The following is a 21,677-nucleotide window of genomic DNA, read 5'->3' as shown; positions in this document are numbered from 1 at the left end:
AATTTGACAGCCTGATGTGGGAAAATAACATTTTCTGAAGGTTGAGCTCTTACTTTGATTAATACTGTGTCAGAAACACCAAAGAAAAAAATGAAATTTTAAAGAGATTCAAGGCCTAAAATGAGCTCTATTCACAGAAAGTGTGTAATACATGTGTGTCACTTGGACGAGTGTCGGACAAACGTAAAAGGAAAAAGTATCAACTTTCACTTTACCTTCTCCAAAGAGTGTTTAGAGAAATTACTGAGTGTAATAAGAGATGAAGTCATTGTGTGATGGAGGGAGACGCATTAAAGACTACAGCTCTTAACAGATGGTTGAATGTGTTTTAGTCTGGTTCACAGTGAGAGACCAGACCCTCCTGAGCTGTGTGTCTATGAAGAGTGATGAGTCAATGGGTAGACTCAGAGACTTCAAACAGGGAGAGTCTTCACCTGAACTGAGGTGAGTACAGTATCATGGATAATATTTATTACCACCCTGAATAGAGGGAGTAAAAGACCACTGTAAACACCAGTGCAGTTTCCCCATAGATGCCTATGAACATCTAGAATTGACAGTGATGTATAACGTAAACCAAGGCTCATTTACATGCTCTTCAGGTTATTCTATTGACAGTAAAGTGAGATTTTTGAATACAGTTCAAGTCATTTCTTTCTCTAAATGTCAACATCTGAGTTTTCTTTTCCATAATATGAGAATTATCTTGATATTATTACTTAACTGTTCAATCCACACCTCCTTTTAAAACATAACAAGCCTTATAACATTCAGAATAAACCCAATTACATCTCATATATTTAGTTACTTTGACAACATTACTAGCAGGTACAATGAAAGTACTGAAGAAGTTCAACAATTTCAGTAAATGATCAGCTCTTAAATCAGATTGTTTCCATAGTCTATATCTATACACCATCATCTAGTCTGCCACACACATTTCATACGAATAGTAGTTCTCTGAAATGGTGGCAGTGACTCCCTTAACCAACAATCTCCATTATACACACATCCAGACCACTAATGGAAAACTTCCAAGCTGTTAGAGTAAAAGAACATTAATAACAGAAACAACATCTTCACATTCAACACTAATTATTCTCCGTGGTTATGGAACACCGTCAGCTCTGGCTTTTCCATTTGAGTTAACTCAGCATCTCCACTGGACTTTTCCAGAAACACTTGACACCATTACTGAATTAACTTCTTTCACAAACATCATATAAACACTGTTAGTTTAATATGTCTTTACTGTTCCACTTCCACAATATTAAACCATATTTTGTTTTATTTATACCTGAATAGAGGGACTAAAAGACCACAGTAAACACCAGTGCAGTTTCCCCATAGATGGCTTTATCTAGAATGAGGAAAGGCCCGTGATCGCCCCCTACTGTCTGGATTGAGGCATAGCCAATCAATCTCAGATCACTATAATAAGAGCTACTGGTAGATTCTCCATTTAAGAGAAGAGCTAAGCTTTATGTCTGTTAATACTCTTTTTCATGGATTCACCATCATTTTCCTATTTTTTACATGTGAATTCTCAAATGACTCCAGAGTTATGATTTTACCACAGATTAATTGTTCTATTTATAAGCTACTGGGCAACAAATCATGTACAACTATAGTTATTACTAGTACTAGTAACGTAGAGTAGTATCACTCTATTATTGTTTTTCCTGAGCTGAATTAGGTTTGAACAAGTGATAAATTTAATGAAAAAATAAATAAATAAATGAGTGGAGAAACAATCCGTGTGCAGATGCTTCCAGACAGGTGTGCTGGATGATACCATTAAGCAAATAACATCCCACTGTGCTCTGTGTCATGTATAAAAATGCTGAGCTGACCCATCTGACCTCAACTCTGGATGTAAATGACTGTGAAAGAGGGTCATTATTGGGGCACAGAGCTTCAGTCACAAAGGCTGCTCATCTGGCCAGTGTTTCCATAGAAACAGTGACTAAAGTGACGTCTGCCTTTAGGTGTATGGGCTGTGCTGCGGCCTTTACAGTCACCAAATCTCAACCCAGTTGAACAGCTATGGGAGATTTTGGAGCAGCGTGTTAGACAGCGCTCTCCACCTCCAACTGAGGGAATATCTTTAGGAAGAACGGTGTTCCGTCCCTCCAGTACAGTTCCAGAGACTTGTAGAATCCACACCAAGGCACAATAAAGCTGTTCCTGTCACTTTTGGAGGTCCAACATCCTTGAGAGACCCTTTATGTTGGTTGTTCCTTTAACTTCTCACACATCTGTGTTATTTTGTTAAATTTCAAGGAACTTAATGTTAAAAGAATTATTTTTTTAATCAGTTTAATTGAACAGAAATTCACTTTAACCTGTGTCCCACATTTTATGCGCACCCCTGTAACCCAAACCTGCTCCCCATGTTAAAAATGGGACATTTTATTTATTATGATATAAACATAATTTATTATGATATAAACAGGAATTTGCATCATCGTCTTGTTTTCTGCAGAAAGACCATCAAACAAGTCAGTATTTTCATTCTGTTTTCTCAATTTACACACAAAACACTGATCTGGCTGCAGTAAAGCTTGATTCCTTAACACTGTTACCAAAATTATTGTTAGAAAAAAAATGTCTTTTTTAATTTATGCGATCTATATAGTTATTAGTAGTTAGCATTGCAGCCTGTCAAGCTAACCACTCCTGAGTGCTGCTTATTTTAGGCTAAATACATAAACATGTTACCCATTTTTTATCCATCAATGATTTAAATGAAAATGAAATGAAAACGACTTAAAACAAATAATTAATGAAAACATTTTGATTAAAACAATTTTTCAGCTTACTTTATATGTGTTTTTACTGCATTAATATTAGCTTAATGAAGAACATGATGTGTTCAACCCTGTTACCCATTCATTAATGGGTAAAACAGCTTATATAGTATCTAATTTGACAGACTGATGTGGGAAAATATCATGTTCTGAAGGTTGAGCTCTTACTTTGATTAATACTGTGTCAAAAACACCAAAGAAGAAAGTAAAGTTTTAAAGACTTTCAAGGCATAAAATGAACTCTGTTCTCAGAAAGTGTGTAATACATGTGTGTCACTTGGACGAGTGTCGGCCAAACGTAAAAGAAAGAAGTAGCAACTTTCACTTTACCTTCTTCAAAGAGTGTTTAGAGAAATTACTGAGTGTAATAAGAGGTGAAGTCAGTGTGTTCCGTTCTGAGGGCAGCTGCCTAATCTAGTCTCGGCCTTCTAAGGCGGCTCTCTTATTGGGCAGCATTTTAACCTAAAGGAGCCTTAGTAAGCATCGCATTCGGGGCGGAGCTTCAGAGCCATCATACGGCACAACTCTCACTGCGCTGTTCACGCTTTATCTGTTTACTCTCAGTCGCTCGTTAGTTTACACCCCCCTCCGACTAAAGGGGGGTCATCTCAGTGTAAAAGGAGACTCTGGATCTGCAGCAGCTGTTCTCCTGCACTGACACTGCTGTGGACGTTTGTATATGAAGAACGGCTGATTAAGGAGTCTTATCTTATCTATCGTTATATACTCGACTCAGCAGCCCAGATAAACACAGATAATCGAGACTATCAGTTTATAAATCATTTCAGTTCATTCTGTCCTCCACCACCTTAATGAACCTGCTTTATTTCTAACACACAGAGGATAAACAGTAATGTTACGTTTAATTTTGTGCAAAATGCTCTCAGAAAAAGGATCCCACACAGTCTGTTAAGCAGCTAATATGCCTTTTATTTTCTGCATTCTGGTCTGATTTCTGAGCTCCTGGTCTGAAATGAAGCCGTCATCACTCACCTCACACTTCTGTGACTGTGGTGAGTTCAGCAGTACAAAACCAGCGGAGCAGCAAAATCAGCCTCTGTAGTATTTATTTAAAAACGGTTTATTTCTGAACTTCTACATCAGTTAAAGTGTTTTTCGTCGTTCAGGGAGATCGTCAGTCCGGGGCGCTGGTCCCGCTGTGTTTCCCCCAAAACACGCTCGGCCAGTCCAGCTGCTTTCGGTCCTTCAGCGCAGTTTCCTCCCTGTGGCCGCTCCTCTTCCTCAGCCCCTCAGACAGCACCTCTCCGCCGCTGTAGTGGTCCTTCCTGAGGACAGAGAATAACCCTAAATACCGACGCTGAACTAAACTAACCGCTCCTAAACGGTGAACAGCCGTGTTTAAACCGGACTCTCTGTGTTGAAGAGCCGGTGTTGTGCCGAATTCCGACTCCCCGGCAGAATCCGACTCCCCCCTCGCGTGCACGCTCTTCACGTAAACATGTGGACGTTACGGACTGCACTCAGGATTTCTCAGGTTATTTCTGTGTAAATAACGCTTTATCTTTAATTTTCCTTCACAGCGAACAACACAACAGAGCTAAACCAAACAAAGACTCTCACCGCCACGGTTTAGTTTAATATTACGAAATAAAAATGATTGTTGTTGTTGCAGTACTTGAGAACTGGTGGGACTGAATGGCTTTCAGTCATGACGATAAGTATTAGGACACATTAAACACAGCTTTAAACCTCTGTCTGGAGCAAGAAAGCTCACATCTGATGACCTGACGCTGCAGCATTGGCTGACTTGTTTTACTTTTCATTATTCAGCAACCAGACTTTCATTGCTTGCATAGCTGGATAAATGAACAAATTGGTATCCATCACTGCATAAAAGAGCTGCCTATAATTAAAAATTGCAGTAAGAACAATTGTTGTAATGGTAGTAATTTAAGATTAATTTTGGCTGAAAAGTCTTCAGCTTTTACATAGTCAGAAGGTGTGAACCTGTCAAAATGATGCCCCTCCTATCTCTGGGGATGCATTAGGACTGGAATGATTAACTTGTTCTGCTGACTTCTGGTTCACAGATTACAGCATATAAAGCATATGTCTCTAAATTCAACAGGGGGGATTTTACTGGGGGAGTAGAATTTTGGCAGGATTATTTTGACACCTGCCGAAATTATACTCATTCTTACTTTTACAGGCAAGAAAGAAAGGACCATGAAAATTAAGTACGTAAAGCTGAACAAATTACGACCTGTCGCTCACGTCAATTCCACCACACAAAACAAGAGTCATCATAAGAAGAGAAAAATGATGCGTTCAGAATTTTTCTTCATGAGCAAACCTTTTATGTTATTAATGATTTGACATAAGTCAATAAATATGTAAATGAAATACAAGAAAGAAATGAGAAACTAAAAGATTTATTAAAAACAAGTCTGACATTACAATGTTATTAATCAAAGGAACCTCATCAATTTCTACAAATCAGAAATCCAAACTTACACTGTATTAATGCTATAATATTCTGCCGAAAAAATACTGTAACAAAGTTTACTGTATGTCAAATAAGGTGTCAATATAATACTGCCATAATTCTGCTCCCCCCAGTAAAATCCCCCCAGTTGAATCTAGAGTAAAATGAATTTCAGGACACAATCTACAGCCCAGGACATGCTAGCAAAATACAGGAGATGTCATTCAGGCCTTGCAGTGCTGAGATCAGAGGGGGAGTGTAATTTCGGCAGGTGTCAAAATAATCCTGCCAAAATTCCACTCCCCCAGTAAAATCCCCCCTGTTGAATATAATGAACTAATTTGTTCATTTGTCCAGCTATGCAAGCAATGAAAGTCTGGTTGCTGAATAATGAAAAGTAAAACAAGTCAGCCAATACTGCAGCGTCAGGTCATCAGATGTGAGCTTTCTTGCTCCAGACAGAGGTTTAAAGCTGTGTTTAATGTGTCCTAATACTTATCGTCATGACTGAAAGCCATTCAGTCCCACCAGTTCTTAAGTACTGCAACAATAACAATCGTTTTTATTTCGTAATATTAAACTAAACCGTCGCGGTGAGAGTCTTTGTTTGGTTTAGATCTGTTGTGTTGTTCGCTGTGAAGGAAAATTAAAGATAAAGCGTTATTTACACAGAAATAACCTGAGAAATCCTGAGTGCAGTCCGTAACGTCCACATGTTTACGTGAAGAGCGTGCACGCGAAGGGGGAGTCGGATTCTGCCGGGGAGCCGGAATTCGGCACAACACCTGGCGCGTTTACACAGTTAGCCCGGTAGCTAAGCTAACTACCGCTGCTTACCGAGCTAACGAGCTACAAACGCAGCCGGTCATCTCGCCTCAGACACGCGGACTGACAGAACCTCAGCACAGGAACAACTTATAGAGCCTACAAACACAGATATGATCAACACTCCACACAAACACTACAGCTAAACCAGTAAAGACAGAAGAGAAGAAGCGCCTCACAGTTTAAACTCCTCGGGCGGCAGAAACGCCGCTTCGCCCGCCGTGTTGATCAGACCGGAGCGCCGGAGCTCTCAGCAGGGGAGCGGCATTGTGGGGTCGCCTTCGCTGAGAAGGATACAGGCGATGCTGCCTTCAGATTTGGTCCAAACAAGGCAGCTTAGAAGGCAGCTGCCTCATACTGCCTTCATATGGGGCAGCACTTCTCTCGGAGCGCAAATGCTGCCTTAGAAAGCTGCCTACTTAGACAGCGGCCTCCCGATTGGAGCGCACTGAGTGTTTGATGGTGGGAGACGCAGTAAAGTCTACAGCTCTTAACAAATGGTTGAATGTGTTTTAGTCTGATTCAGAGTAAGAGACCAGACTCTCCTGAGCCCAGCTGTGTGTCTATGAAGAGTGATCAGTCAATGGGTAGAGCCATAGACTTCAAACAGGGAGAGTCTCCACCTGAACTGAGGTGAGTACAGTATCATGGATAATATTTATTACCACCCTGAATAGAGGGAGTAAAAGACCACTGTAAACACCGGTGCAGTTTCCCCATAGATGGCTTTATCTAGAATGAGGAAAAGCCTGTGATCGCCCCCTACTGTCTGGATCAAGGCATAGCCAGTCGATCTCAGATCACTATAATAAGAGCTACTGGTAGATTCTCCATTTAAGAGAAGAGCTAAGCTTTATGTCTGTTAATACTCTTTATCATGGATTCACCATCATTTTCCTACTTTTTACACATGAATTCTCAAATGACTCCAGAGTTATGATTTTACCACAGATGAATTATTCTGTTTATGAGCTACTGGGCAACAAATCATGTACAACTATAGTTATTACTAGTTCTAGTAACATAGAGTAGTATCACTCTGTTATTGTTTTTTCTGAGCTGAATTAGGTTTGAACAAGTGACAAATTTAATGAAAAAATAAATAAATAAATGAGTGGAGAAACAATCCGTGTGCAGATGCTTCCAGATACTGCAGATACTGCAGCCTTTACAGTCACCCAATCTCAACCCAGTTGAACAGCTGTGGGAGATTTTGGAGCAGCGTGTCAGACAGCGCTCTCCACCTCCAACTGAGGGAATATCTTTTGGAAGCAGAGTGTTCACTTTAAAACAATTAATGAATGCATTATAGGTTCATTTCTTAATGTATTTGTTTTAATATTAGTACAAACAACCTGAAAAATATGTAGAGCATGAAAAGAAAAAAAACAATAGTAATGGCATCAACACACGTTTATTATGTGCTTGAGAGACCCTCTTTGGAAAACTGCTGTATTGAACAGAGGACTTGTCTGTGTTTACACTGACCTCCTGTCAGTCATTCTATAAAACCCTCCCCTACACCACAGGACTCCACCCCTATCTGTCTGCTTGGCTAAGAAAAGGTTCTTGTACTTTGGGGGAAAAACACATTTGGCTGCTAAAAATTATCTACAAAAATTTTTCTTACTTCAAAAAATCAACACTTTTCAAAGATGGAATTGTGCAAAGCAACATTCCTCCTGTACAAGTATGTACAAAGCAGTGCGTATAAAGAGTTAAACTGTTTAAAAGGCTGACTTTACATAATGAATCAAGTAAATACATCTTTAGCCAGGTAAAGTAATGCTTTGGATGATCCACCTTCATAGAAATGTATGTATTATCAGTCAATTAATCAAACTCCAGTGCAGGTAATGAAGCTGAATAGATGAGGCTGAAATTGGCTTCTTATTCAGACGTTCCATTCAACCTTAAACGCTGCTGTAGAGGCGATATTTACCTCATTACAGCTCATTACAAAAAAAGGACACTCTTGATTATTATTGAGCAGCAAATCAGTCTGAACAGAATGTTCAGTGTTTATAGGCTTGTAACTTTGCAGTCCCCCCAGACAAAAGAGACACAGGAGTTTGATGCTCTGACTAAGAACTGCTGCTGTACTAAGAGCATACTTGGATAACTTGATTAGAAGAAACATCTCTCTGAATAAAAATAATAACAGTACATCATCATAATTTACAAAGTACAATAAAATCAATACTCTGCTGAGGGGAGAGCAGTATTGTAGCCTCCCTTGATGATCATATCTTTTAGCTTGGCTCCTGAAAGCAAACAAACCACCCTGAGATAACATACCCAGCCATCACCATGTCTTGAGATGTCTTAAGACATGTCTAAAGACACATTATGAAGACGTCTTAGGACATCTTGAGGCATGTCTTAAGAAATGAAGACATGTCTTTAAGACGTGTCTATAGACACGGATCTTAAGATGTCTTGGCAATAATAACATCTCAAGACGTCTCAAGATGTAGGATGTATAATACGTATTTTTAAATTTTACCTATATTTTTTTAAATAAATCTTTTACTTTTAAATATTTTAAGGGAATTTTAAAATGTAACATTATTTATAGCTAAAATTATAGTAATTATTTTTTTTTTCCATTTTTTTGTTCTATGTAGGATGCATAATGGTATCATTTATATAATATATTGCATATCATTTTATAAACATACAAACATTACATACATTAGTACATACTACATTTATACATTTCAGAACAAATTTAACAACAAAAGTAATAATAATAATAATAATAGGCACATGGTTCCCAGTCTGTAGCTTTCTCTTGGCATAATTCTGTCATTGCGATGTAAACAAAATCATTTAGTGGTTTCATATAAAATGGCTTATTGTAGAATAAGCCATTTTATATGAAACCACTAAATGATTTTGTTTACATCGCAATGACAGAATTATGCCAAGTTTAGAAAAATGTGGAATTCTCCTTTAAATGTTTCTGTTGCATTAGAAAAGCATCAGCAATCAGTGATATGATGAAAGTTTATTTGTGAGTTCATACCATGCCTTCAACATGGTGGTAGTATGAGGGAAGACTCTTATGCAACTATTTTGTAATACAGTGTTCCAGCAAAATTTAAAAATTTAATTCAGTGCTTTTAAATACCTTTTTATAGTAATTAACCCTTAATGTTTTAAAAATGTGGTAAAATGTGTTAAATACATTTTTTTACAGACTATTTTACAGTTGCTTCATTTTTTAATGAAGGTATCATTTTATCAACTTTTAAAATAATAATAATAAGGAGAACAAGAACAATAATAAGTATGCATAAATTACAGTAAAGTAATTTAAAGGGGTATGGAAAATCACTATTTTACAGTTTTGTATTTCCTTGTTAATCTGTTAAAAATTCAGAATACTTCTACATTCAAATAATTTACTCTGCAATCCAAAGCATAGCCCATGAAAAAGCATCCACATATATAAGTACAGTTATTGTTTATTGTTTTTACAACTGTGTATATGCACAGTATCATCACACTTGATATGTTCTACAGAAAGAGAAAAACATGTTAACTGACTTTGTGTAGAAATTTGAAATATACTGCAATAAATACACAGTTCCACAAACCAATGAATCTGATTTTAAGGTCTGCTGTTATTCCGTATATAAGTTATGCTGAGGTTATTAACAACATAGTACTATGAACAATTATAAATGATAGGAAACAATTTTAAGACAAATTAATATGGACTAAAAAGAAAAACTGACCAACAGAGTAATACAGAGGTCTGAACCCCAGCAGTACTCCTAACATACCTGAGCCAGATAATGATCAGCTGTCAAACAATTAATACCAGACTCAGATGTGCTGGTAGCTGGAATAGAGTCAAGCTGTGGACATATGTGGACACAGGAAACAGGACACAGATAACTCAGTGTGCATATGTCCATGCCGTAATGCCTGAACACTAACATTACTGATATCACACTGCTAATGTTACCGATCTCTCCTTTCAGAGTTAAATCCGTGATGAGTGAGAGAACTGTCAGATTCACAGCCCATCGCTTCATCCTCTGTTTTTTCTCAGTGTTGGTCTTCTTTGTCAGAGATATGAGGAAAATGCATCTGTTAAAAAATCAATTTTAAGACAATAAATTTGAAAGTACTTTTGGATCTGCGTACACAAGCAGGCTGAATTTAAAGGGGACCTGTTATGCTAATTTCCAATGTTCATAAATTTATTACGACTATAATACATTTACATGCTTCAGTGTTCCAGAAACACATTATTTTTGTCATACTGTAATTGTTTACTCACCCTCTGTCTGAAACGCTCTGTTAGAGCTCCAGTGTCTTTAAGCCCCTCCTTCCTGATGAGCCCAGTATGCTCAGATTAGTTAGCTCGCTCACTTGGCTCTGACTGATCAAGCACCAGAGCGGTTCCGCCAATACACGGGCTCCGGTAGATGCGTTGCGTTGTGTGAGGGCATGCCAAGCTCGCTGGTAGGTGGGCAATAAGGATTGTGTTATGGGATTACATCATCTTGTAACAAAGGAAAAGGGCTGGGGAACTCCAGCCCTCAGGCAGCTGAGAAAAGTGGTTTCTGTGGGAAAGAGTTTCTCCCTCTGGCATATACTTTCAGCTTTGTATCTTACATGCACAAAAAGCTACATAACACAGTAAATAAAAGGGAAAGCATTATATATTCCCTTTATAAGTAAAATATAATGTACAGTATACATACTTTTACTCATCTAAAATCAACTCAGGCATTTAGTACACAAAGAAATGTGACAGGGCTTTAAATAATACCTATGCATGAACTCCAGCGTGGCACCCAGCTCACACGCATAGCTGATGTTCAGACAATGATGTTCAGTGTAATGAAAGAAGCATCAGGATGAGGCCACTTGTGTAAGAGCACAGCTAAGTGTTGAGAATGATATGGACTGCCACCATACTGGATGAGGCCCAAAGAGAGAATGTTCCTTTGGAAGGATTGAAAACAACAAAGTTGATTAGATAATTCACAATTCAATTGTTTTCATCCTCTAACATGCCAAAGTCAACACGTGACAGAAATGATCATTTGCTATTGAGGCAGGTGTGAGCTTAGTATTGATATCTGTATCTGTTAAAAGCTGTGTTAAAGGAGAATTACATGATTTTTAAGCACAATTTCATCATTAAGATGCAAAAAAATAGTTTGATACAAAATGTTCCACTGTGGAAAAACTTACAGAGTCAGAGTTGTTCATAGTGGCAGTGACAAGAACCAGGCGTTTGAAGAGTTCAATGCCTCTAATCTCTCTCACAGAGAATTATTACATGAAATGATTTATTAATAAGAGCTAAACTCTATTAGAGCATGTTTGCCACATGCTTTATGCTATAAATTGTAGGGCTCTGAGACTTGCAGTATTACACGTTAAAGCACTGTGAAGAAGTAAATTCATAAATATTGACACAGTGTTGGTGATGCTGCCATATCGATATTTTGAACACAGCTGTAGTGGCAAATAACATATTAATAAATTGAATGAACAAAGCGCAGATATTTGAATACTGTAACCCAGCTTTACCTAAACATTCTGCTCTTCTGTATTACCATAAATACTTCATGAATTATATTTGTTTGAAATACCCACAAAATCTAAACATCTGTCTGACATTCTTATAGTTTCATTTAAAAAAATTAAAACTTGAGTCTCACCAGTTGCTCAGCTTCAGATGATTTCTGATGAGAAACATCTAAAACAAAACAGACACATGAGGTAAATGCAGCAAAACAACAACAGTAAGGCATAACAATGAAAAACACAAAACAAACTGGTCATTATATATTACTAATAAATGTAGCCGAGTAAAACATAGATTATTAATCTAAAGCACAGATAATACATTTTAAAAATACTCTAGAAAGTACAAATCCACCAAGACGTTACTAAAGTAAATGTAACTGAGCAAATTAAAATTATTACTACCCTCTCTGAACCACACAGACTGACGGACTGTGTTCAGTTTCATTGTTGTATTGTTCAGTGCGCTGACCCTGCTGCACTGTGTTCAGTCTTAGGTTTATTTCTGAGGCAGTCTTTCATTTGGAGCGCGTGCTAAGCGAGATCTGACGCAGCCGCGCCGCTTAGCCGCTAGCTAGCTAACTACATACGCTAACCTACCGCTGGTGTCTTCACTCGGCAGATCAACCCAGAAATACAGAAACAAAAGTTTACTCCAGCTGACTGTCAGTGAGGCTGCTCATCTCATTTTGTCACCACTCACCTTTTAAAAGCAGACTCTGACCGCTGCAGTCGGGACTCCAGTCGTAAAACCAGTCTCCACTCCACTCGGTCCAGTCAGTATATCGTTAGTCAGCTACGCAGCTGAAACTCCTCGTTTCTGGTAGCTGAATGCGTCACCCGGCAGGCGGCGCTGTCTTAGTAAGGAGTGTAAGAGAGTCTTATCAGGTTTAACACTCGCTAAACAAACTCGATAAACTGCCCGCGGTAGCGACCTGAGAGACCCGCTCACTGTAACGGCTGTAACGGCCGCGTTTGGCTTTAAACGGAGGAACGGCGGAGAGCGCTCGCGCTTCAAAACCGAACGTCCAAGAGGCGGAGTCCCGCGCTCTGATTGGTCTAAACTCCCGCCAGTCTTTTGTTTGTCCTCCCATAGATCTTTTTTTTCTCGTTCGCACGGCTCTGCTGTACTGAATGAACTGTGCTGCTTTGTTTTTGTTTGTTTGTTTTTTTAATCTAGACACAGAATAGAAAACTGCAAACCCTTCAAATACATAAGACAGCTGTGCAGCATTATCATACAGCATCACTGGAGGCCATGTCTTAATATATTAAAGTCAAAGTATGAAGTTGGACATTTAAACAAAAATCTGTTTGTTATGTAATTTTACGTGGTGAAACAATACAGGTCTTTATATATTACTACTCAAATACATTTGTTTATTATTGTTCGTGTTTTCCAAATACTGGAGATAATAATTTTGAAAGTTATACAAATTAAAAGTCTAACTTTGGGCAGCCCTGATCTGCTTAAGAGAATAAACAAAAGTGTAGATGTTGAAGAGAGTGAACCAAGTGCTTTTTTTGCATTAAGTTTTGGTGGTATGTGATCTCTAAAGTACTCAGGTTAGCTGTTAAGTACATTTACTTCCTATCAGTTCAAAGTTGTTTTATCTTGGTTCCTAGCTTGTTGTCTCTGGTTACAGTTGTACATTTGAAAATAGATCAATGTTGTTTTAATCATAGCATGTTTTCTGCAAATGAGCAAAAGGCTGTGACTGACTGTGATTATCTCCTTTGGTAAATGTTACAAATTAAAAGTTATTCTACCATGAACTTCAATGATATAAGGAAATGAGTTTAAACATTTTAAGGTAAGGTAAATGGTTTAAGAATTGATTTTTTCTTTTGCTATTTTGCCACTGTAAACACATTTCTGCAATAATCAAAAAACAAAACATGCAAAAAAAAAAAGAATCACAAAAGTACAGCAAGTAAAACCTTAGTGAATGTTCTTTTAGTAATATCACACAAAAAACATAAGATTACAGCAGGCTGTTTCTTGAGGACATACTTATATTCTGTCTTATATATTTATATTCTCATTATATTGTACATTAGGCAGTGCTGTGGTAATCCTGGTAATCCTCAGTAGTAATTTTCAGTTTGGCAGTACCACAGGAATACCACACTCATACCACAGGACCTTTTGTAATGGACCACTCTTTGGTCTCAACTGATCTTTCTTAAGACACAACCTCTCTATGTCTTAAGACAAAGTGATGTCTTAAGTCATGCCTTGTCTTCAAGACACACAAAATAAATACTTCTTTGTCTTAAGACGTTAACTTTCATGTCTCAAGACAAAGACAGTGTCTTCACTCATACGTCTTAATACGTTCTTGAGACGTCTTGGCATAAAAAAATGTCTCAAGACATCTTATAAATACTGTCAAGACATCTTAAGACATCTTAAGACACAGTGACAGCTGAGTATGAAGTGGACTTTCTGTGAAAAGAGGGGCTACTTGGGACTACTTTGCTTTTGGAAGTTACCCTAAATACAAGATAAAACAGGTGTCACAAACAAGTGTTTTAAGTTCTCTCTCAATTTGATACACTAGTAATATGATGAGATTTAGACTGAGCAACATAGAAATAAAAAGAAGGTAAGAACTCCACCTGGTGTTCAATGTTAAACTGCTATTTCCATTTCTTCTGTGCTGCATCCTTCATCCCAGAGTTCATCATCCTGCAGAGTTTAGTTCCAACTCGAAACCACCAGACCTGATCCAACTAATCACTGTCTTCAGAAAGTCTAGATAAGGTGACTGGCTGTGATCGATTACAGTAGAAACTGAACTAATCACTGTCTTCAGAAAGTCTAGATAAGGTGACTGGCTGTGATCGATTACAGTAGAAACTGAACTAATCACTGTCTTCAGAAAGTCTAGATAAGGTGACTGGCTGTGATCGATTACAGTAGAAACTGAACTAACCACTGTCTTCAGAAAGTCTAGATAAGGTGACCGGCTGTGATCGATTACAGTAGAAACTGAACTAACCACTTCACTTCAGAAACTCTAGATAAACTAATAAAATAAATAATACAATAAATAAAGAAAAAAAAAAAATAAAATAAACTACAATGACAACATTACTGCCTTGGCAACAGGATTTTTTATTCATATACACCATTATTAATATATACAGGTACTGTATGTACATTTTTGCATTTAAATGAACTTAAAATAGATTTACAAAGCTATGGATCATTATGCATACTTCCCGCATACAAATTGCTTATATACATAGCGTTGCTTTTGGAACAAAACTTCATATTTTAACTTTTCATGAGAATGAAATTTGATTGGAATTGTGGAATTGAAGTTAAAGTAACAGGATTTTTCTAAGTAATTTTGAGCCATTTCTGTTGGTCCATTCATCGTTAACTTTAACACAATGTAAAGAGCAGCTGAAGTTTTCATATTATGTAAGACAAAATGAACAACAACAAAATACAAGACACAAGGTTTTGTTCCAACTGTGATTATACATATACATATATACATACATACTCGCACAACATTTAACGTACACAACAAATTTAGGCCTCAAATCGAGGAAGAAGCACTATCACTGCTGTTTACACTGCTCTGCGACTTTTATAAACTCTGAAAATTTTTTCTTTTTTTTCACATCCTTCACAACTTTTTCTGTAAGCTTCGAGCTCAACTGGTCTATTTCTGTGTTTTTCGCCATAGCCAGTTTTTTCATCTCATTTCTCAGCTTTTCCTCTCTCTCCTGAATTGCTCTTTCCATGTTCTCATGCATCTCATTTCTCAGCTCTTCCTCTCTTTCATGCATCTCATTTCTCAACTCTTCCTCTCTCTCGTCCATCTCGCTCTTCAGCAATTCCTCTCTTTCCTGAATCGCTCTTTCCACATTTTTATACATCTCATTGGTGTAGCATCCATCATTATTTTCTGACACCATTTTAAAGATCTTATCCATCAGTCCAGTGACCTGAGTGCGGTGTTCCATGTTCTTGTTATTAAAGACATGATAGCGTCCACCACACGTCTCCACCACTTGACTCAGCTCCTTTTCTGCTGTAGCCAAATACTCCTCTATGGTCTTGGTTTTCAGTCTGTCCCCCTCAGTGAAGAGAATGATGGTGTATTTGGATGCCTCATCACCAAAGATCCACTGCAGTCTCTTCACCGTCTCACTCTCTTCTTTGGTGAAGTGACGCAGTCTGAGCACCAGGAGGAAGACATGTGGTCCAGGACAGGACAGAGTGATACATTCAACCACTCTGTTAATTACTGCTGTTTCTGTCAGGTCAGTGTCAAATAAACCAGGAGTGTCGACCACAGACACTTTACAGCCATCAACCTCTGCTCTGGCCTTCTGACATTCCTTGGTTACTGACTGAGCTGAACTGGACACGTGGAAGACCTCATGACCGAAGATGGTGTTTCCAGTAGAGCTCTTCCCCACACCAGTCTTCCCCACCAGCACTATCCTTAGTTCAGAGACTTAAAACAGAAAACATAGAAATGTTAAGGAACAACACTAATCGAGGACCAAGACTTTGTTTAATCCAAATGATTTTTCACTTTTTATAAAAATTCTATTTCCATATGCCACAAAGCAGAACAGAAATGGAAGAAACTAAACCAAATATTCACAACAAAAAAAAAATTAAGAATTATATTTAGATTTAGAACAAGCCTCATGTTTTGGTGTTAAAGCCTCACTGATTAAATTACTGAGGCTTCAACATTAAAATGTAATGATTTTGCATTATTTTATCATGTAAAAATATACCTGGTCATGTTTTATAACTTCGAAATTACCAACAGTAGATTCTATTTTTATTCAACACCAAAACACTATGAATAGTTTTAAAAAAAGATTAATGAAAAAGAACTTTGAAAAGTTGTCTTGCGACTACATTCCTCCACCTGTGTTTTAGATCCTATTGCAGCATTTTTTTTTTTACAGAAGTACTTTAAAGCCTTGGTCCAAGTGTGTCAGGCACTTTTCCAGACACACTTAAAACATTTGTTCTGAGAATAAATGCTGATACAGGTGATGTCTCTGTACTTATGCTTGGATTTAAGTGCTGTATTTGTAGATCATAAAATACTCCTAAATCGGTTTGAGAACTTAGCTGGTATCTCTGGAACTGTGTTAAACCACATATTTACCTGGAAGGCAGTATTTTGTAAGCATAGGTGAACATATCTCAAGTAAGCATGATATTCTCTGTGGTGTACCACAAGGCTCTGTACTTGGTCCACTCCTATTTTCTTTGTCACCACCGGGTCAGATTATTAAGAAGCATGGCGTCGATTTTTATAGTTGTGCAGATGGTACACTGATGAACTGTACATGTCTGCAGCACCAGATGATGTTACTACAGTAGAGAAGCTCATATGTCTGTCCAGCATTGTTAGCTGGATGAACAGCAATTTTCTAAAACTTAATCAAGACAAGACGGAAATAATTATAATAAGTAGTGAAGCAAAGAGGAAAAAGGTGTATGAAAGACTTGGAAATCTGGCTGTACAAATAAAAACTGAAGTTAAGAACTTTGGTGTAACTATAGACTCTGATTTACCTTTTAAACCACATATTAATAACATTACCAGAACTTCTTTTATTATTTAAGGATATTACAGCACCAGTTTGACCTTATCTCCATTAGCAAGATGCTAAGAAATTGATCCATGCTTTTGTGTTTTTTTCTCGACTTGACTACTGTGATGCATTGTTCACAGGACTTCCTGAAAGTATAACATACAAACTACAACTTGTGCAAAATGCTGCAGCAAGAATGTTAACAAGGACTAGAAAACAACATCATATTAGACCAGTTTAACCTTCACTGCACTTGCTCCCTGTTTCCTTTGAAATTGACTATAAAACTTCAGTAATTGTTCTTAAAACTATTGTTGGTTTAGCATCTTAATACTTCAGCGTTTAACTTTTTTATTGTTTCCCTTGTTTTTATTGAAATATTGCTGTTACTTTCTTGTTAGTTGTATTATTATTTATAATTTTATCTTGTGAATTTGAATTTTAAATTTTGATTATTAATAATACATCCCTTTTTCTTTTATTGCTTTTATTTGTTGCATTTTTATGATCTATTTTATTTTTCTTTGTTTTTACTTTGCATTGTGAAGGTGCTATACAATCAAGGATTATTATTAATAGTAGTAGAAGTAGTCGTAGTAGTAGTAGAAGTAGTAGTAGTAGCAGTAATAGTAATAATAGTAGTACTAGTAGTACAACAAATTCATCTTGACACAAATTCTTTCATTTTATACTTTTCTATACAACTGTAACCCTATATGTATGCTGCACCTAGATGGTTATAATGTTGGGGGAAAAAGCAAAAAAACAGTGCCATGTGGTGCTTTTGGATTTGCATATTTTGTTGCATTCAAGTCAGTTCATGCTTAAAATTGTAGCAGATTTCTGTTTATTTGTGGTTCACTTGGTCCAGTGCTGCTTCATATTAGTGTGTTGCAAATTAGTGACGGCTCCTCCAACAGCAACTGAAATTTTGGAGGGATCACAAATTCAGGCCATTCACTGAAGCCTAACAACTGCAGTATGAGTGAGGTGCCAATTCTGTTCAATGCAAATAAAGCTCATATATGCAGTAAAGAGGCTCTTCGATCATGTTTATCAGTCATGTCCTGACTGGGGAAAGTGGTGGAGGATGTTGTAGGAATGCTGTGCACAAATTTGGAAATGTAAAGGTCTGACATATACAGATCTATTTACTAATAACTGTTCCTAAAGTAGCTTATGGATAAATGAATCTCAAATATTAGTTTTAGTTTTTATTCATTCATACTTGTTTTTATTAAAAGTACTTTATTTGTCCAGTTGGGAACTTACACCTGAGAGGTTGATCCATGCTTCTGGTCTCTGCTGGCTCTTTGTCAGCTGTACACGCTGCAGCAAGAAAACAAACAGTGTTAGGATGTAATGGAAGGCAAACATTCAGAATACAGAAATTAAGTATCTCCATTCAGTCCAAGTTACATTTTTTAAAGGCAGCAGTTACCTTTTAAATATTTAGTAGAACACTTTAAGAATAAGTCCCCACCAAATTTAAGAATCAACTTTATCAACTTTACAAGAAACACTTGTTCATGAACTAGAAGAACTAAATAAACAGCTTGTTTACAAACACTGGAGCTCCTGCTGAAGCCTGAGTAAGATATATACATGCCATTAACTGAAAACCAACCTGTAGTCAAATTTGCAAGATATTGTTATCGGTATTCGGTAAACTGTTTGCTTCATGAGTTCATGAGACGGCGTTAGGATTACAGCAGCAGCGGATGGAAGCAGGAGATGAGAACAGTGTGAATTAATTAAGTGGAGTTCATTTAAATTCAGTTTTCCCCAGTTTTTTTGTTAATATGCATTGTACATGTGCTCTGTATGTATTGTAATGGAAACGTTACTGAACACATGTAGGACAGTGTGTTCAGTGCTTTGACACAATAACATTACCCTAAAAACAGACCAGTAGCCTTAATGGCTTCCATTAGAGGCCGCTAGTGTTCAGGACAATAGCTTTAGATCCCATTAGGAAACCATCAAATGCGTCTTGCGACTATAATCAGTCACAGATCACCTGTTTAACCATCAGGATTTACAGTGTTATACCAAAACCCAAAACACACATGTTTCTCCTGGTCCCTGATGGTTATGTAATATTAATATTTAAACATTTAATGGTGTTTTTTTTTTTTTATCTAGCAGGGTAATAACTCAATGAAACGACGATAAAATAGCAGTCAGTGTTGTTCGTGTTACTCCGCTTTGTGAAGAAGGGCGAACCTTAAAGTTTTAATTTTCATAAAAAAAAAACAAACAAAAAACAAGAACAGATTTGAAATCGAAAGTAAAGCTGGGTTGCTGGTGGATCTGGCGGAAAGCCGAGTTGTGGTCGTCTCTCTCATGGATTAAACTAATGGATTAAATAACACTAAAACTTTGAAACGGTGTGTCTCGATATATAACCTGATAAAGAGCACAAATCTGAACATGATCACTCACCCAGTTCGCTGCCTTCACTGTTCGCAGCCATTTCGAGTGAACAGGAAGCTGAATAATGGAGGCTGTTTCCGGTTTGCTGTTAGTTTCGGTTTTGTCTGTGCGCAGACTCCGGTTACCCGGATGTAGTCTGTGTCTCTCGGCTTCCTCAGAGCTCCGTCTTCGAGTAGCTCGTGTAGCGAATAGTTTTATTTGAATTTATTTTACAGCAAAATGGTTTTAACGCGCCGATAATTCTCCAGAGAGAAACTAAAGGAATGAGTTTATCAGAAGAGCAACGTCATCTACAGGTTTAACCCTGCAGTCTACAGCGATGGCCCACTCGGACAGTAAGTAGCCTTCAGTGCTGAGACGGTAAAGACTGTATTCAGTAAATTGTTTGCTTAGTTCATGAGACGGCGTTAGGATTACAGCAGCAGTGGACGGAAGCAGGAGATGAGAACAGTGTGAATTAATTAAGTGGAGTTCATTTAAATTCAGTTTTCTCCATTTTTTTTGTTAATATGTATTGTAAATGTACTCTGAGTGTATTGTAATGGAAACGTTACTGAACACATGTCGAACCGAAGCAGATCAGATCAGCTCCGGGGCTCTGTCTGCGCTGATGGTTAGATCAGTATTTGTCAGTTTTGTTGAAGTGTGAAGAAAATGTGAAACAGAAAATGTGAATGTTTTTGTGACTGTTAGGGAGATTAGGGGCAAAGCTGCTCTTCTACATCTACAAAAACCTAATTTTAATGGGGACTTTGAACAGTTTTTACTATTATCTATCTGTATCTTTTTTCTTTTAACATGATCAAACAATTTCTTGTGATTTATTTATTTTTTTAAATAATAAAGTAAATTTAAAAAAAATCAAAACATAGAAACCATTAAGTGTTTCTGTTTGTCCCTGATGGTTTTGTAATGTATTTTGGCTTTTTTTTTTAATGGGTTGAAATCACAGTGTAAAGAACTCTAGTGGTTTAACAGGTGGCCAATGGCTGATTCTAAATGCATTTAATGATTTCCTAAAGGTCTTCTACAGGAAACTGGTGGTCTTTATTGATAACCATTAAGCCAATTCCTATTAGAAAGTAAACACACTATGCTTTAATCGTAATGGTTTCTAATGGTCCTTTTTCAGCAGAGAAATTCTAAATCACTTCTGTTAATTCTGAATAAGCCCAGTCAGTTGGCTTAAGTGATTAATTGTAGTAATTGATAAGCTCATGAGCTACATCTTTTTAAGACTATTGAATAAAAATAAATATTAAATGAATAATGGACATTAAAACTGGGGAACAGATTTTTAACATTTTGTTGTTCTTAATACACTAATATTGTGTTGGTCTACTAAACACTATTGTTTTGTTATTTATGTATTCACTTATTTGTAGATTTTTTTAGATAGATATTTGTCAATGGAGGTTCTAGCTACTGTGTCTCTGTAAGGCTAAGCTTCATTATATTTTACTGAATGTGTTATTTATGTGCATCAGTTGTGCACAGAAGAGCAAAACAGGTTCAGCATGAAAAAAAAGGTGTAAAAATCCTCCATGTAGATGTTCCTAGATGTCCACACTATTAACAAATGAGATACACTCATTGTCAAAAAATAGTTGCACCCTGAAGGAATCAACCAACAGGAATGAAAGTTGGTGGGTAGGTTTGACATTGTGAGACATGGGAATAATTTAGGTTTCACGCGTGGCCGTGCATGTGATGTAAGCAAGGATGGGCCTTATCGCTGTAGCTGACTGGCTATATAAGGTCGTCCTTTTGAGCGTGCTTTCTATTCGGACTTGTGCTGATGTGTTAGTAGCATCGTTTGCAAGCGAAGTATGCCTCGGAGAAGAGTTCAATTCGAGCAGTTAGAAGAGTTCGAGAGGGGTCACATCGTAGGCCTCCGGGAAGCGGGATGGTCTTATATATTGCATGTCATATCGGTCATGCGCATATTACCATAACACACTGGCTGTGTTTACATGCAAAGATTTTTGCCAATCCGATTGAATACAATCGGATTA

General features: G+C 37.3%; 2 protein-coding genes and 1 long non-coding RNA gene across 4 annotated transcripts in view; 1 reads left to right on the top strand and 2 right to left on the bottom strand.

Annotated features, from left to right (window-relative positions):
• Window positions 1–21,677, top strand: part of LOC118822187 (NLR family CARD domain-containing protein 3-like) — a 48,301-nt gene that overhangs the window by 3,831 nt on the left and 22,793 nt on the right. Inside the window, exons 3-4 of one of the 2 annotated variants that reach the window (XM_036591105.1) lie at window positions 333–444; window positions 6,598–6,714. In XM_036591105.1, coding sequence (XP_036446998.1) covers window positions 377–444; window positions 6,598–6,714 — 185 coding nt within the window. In that variant the 5' untranslated portion in view covers window positions 333–376. Of the gene's footprint in view, window positions 1–332; window positions 445–6,597; window positions 6,715–19,774; window positions 19,998–21,677 lie in introns of those variants that run through there. The other variant, XM_036591104.1, reaches the window with a different exon arrangement.
• On the bottom strand, window positions 9,635–12,859 carry LOC118822267. Its single transcript, XR_005008444.1, has 5 exons — window positions 12,341–12,859; window positions 11,772–11,809; window positions 10,871–11,046; window positions 10,376–10,557; window positions 9,635–10,182 (listed from the first exon to the last, which is right to left on the bottom strand). It is a non-coding gene; the product is annotated as an uncharacterized LOC118822267 (long non-coding RNA).
• LOC118822238 (GTPase IMAP family member 7-like) lies at window positions 14,760–19,744 on the bottom strand. The gene is made up of 3 exons (XM_036591181.1): window positions 19,672–19,744; window positions 18,499–18,555; window positions 14,760–16,118 (listed from the first exon to the last, which is right to left on the bottom strand). Exons 1-3 carry the CDS (start codon window positions 19,700–19,702, stop codon window positions 15,214–15,216), a joined length of 993 nt encoding a protein of 330 aa, XP_036447074.1. The 5' UTR covers window positions 19,703–19,744; the 3' UTR covers window positions 14,760–15,213.

Source organism: Colossoma macropomum, unplaced genomic scaffold (assembly GCF_904425465.1).
Source record: "Colossoma macropomum unplaced genomic scaffold, Colossoma_macropomum, whole genome shotgun sequence".
Taxonomy (NCBI): domain Eukaryota; kingdom Metazoa; phylum Chordata; class Actinopteri; order Characiformes; family Serrasalmidae; genus Colossoma; species Colossoma macropomum.
Note: the sequence above shows the minus strand (reverse complement) of the source record. Positions and strands in the feature narration are given on the sequence as shown.

Excerpts from the sequence above, each read along its gene's own strand:
- LOC118822238 (XM_036591181.1), bottom strand. The coding sequence starts at position 19,702 with ATGGCTGCGAACAGTGAAGGCAGCGAACTGG. Across the intron at positions 18,556-19,671 it reads CAGTGAAGGCAGCGAACTGG|CGTGTACAGCTGACAAAGAG; the intron begins GTGAGTGATCAT and ends TTCTTGCTGCAG. Across the intron at positions 16,119-18,498 it reads CATGGATCAACCTCTCAGGT|TCTCTGAACTAAGGATAGTG; the intron begins GTAAGTTCCCAA and ends TTCTGTTTTAAG.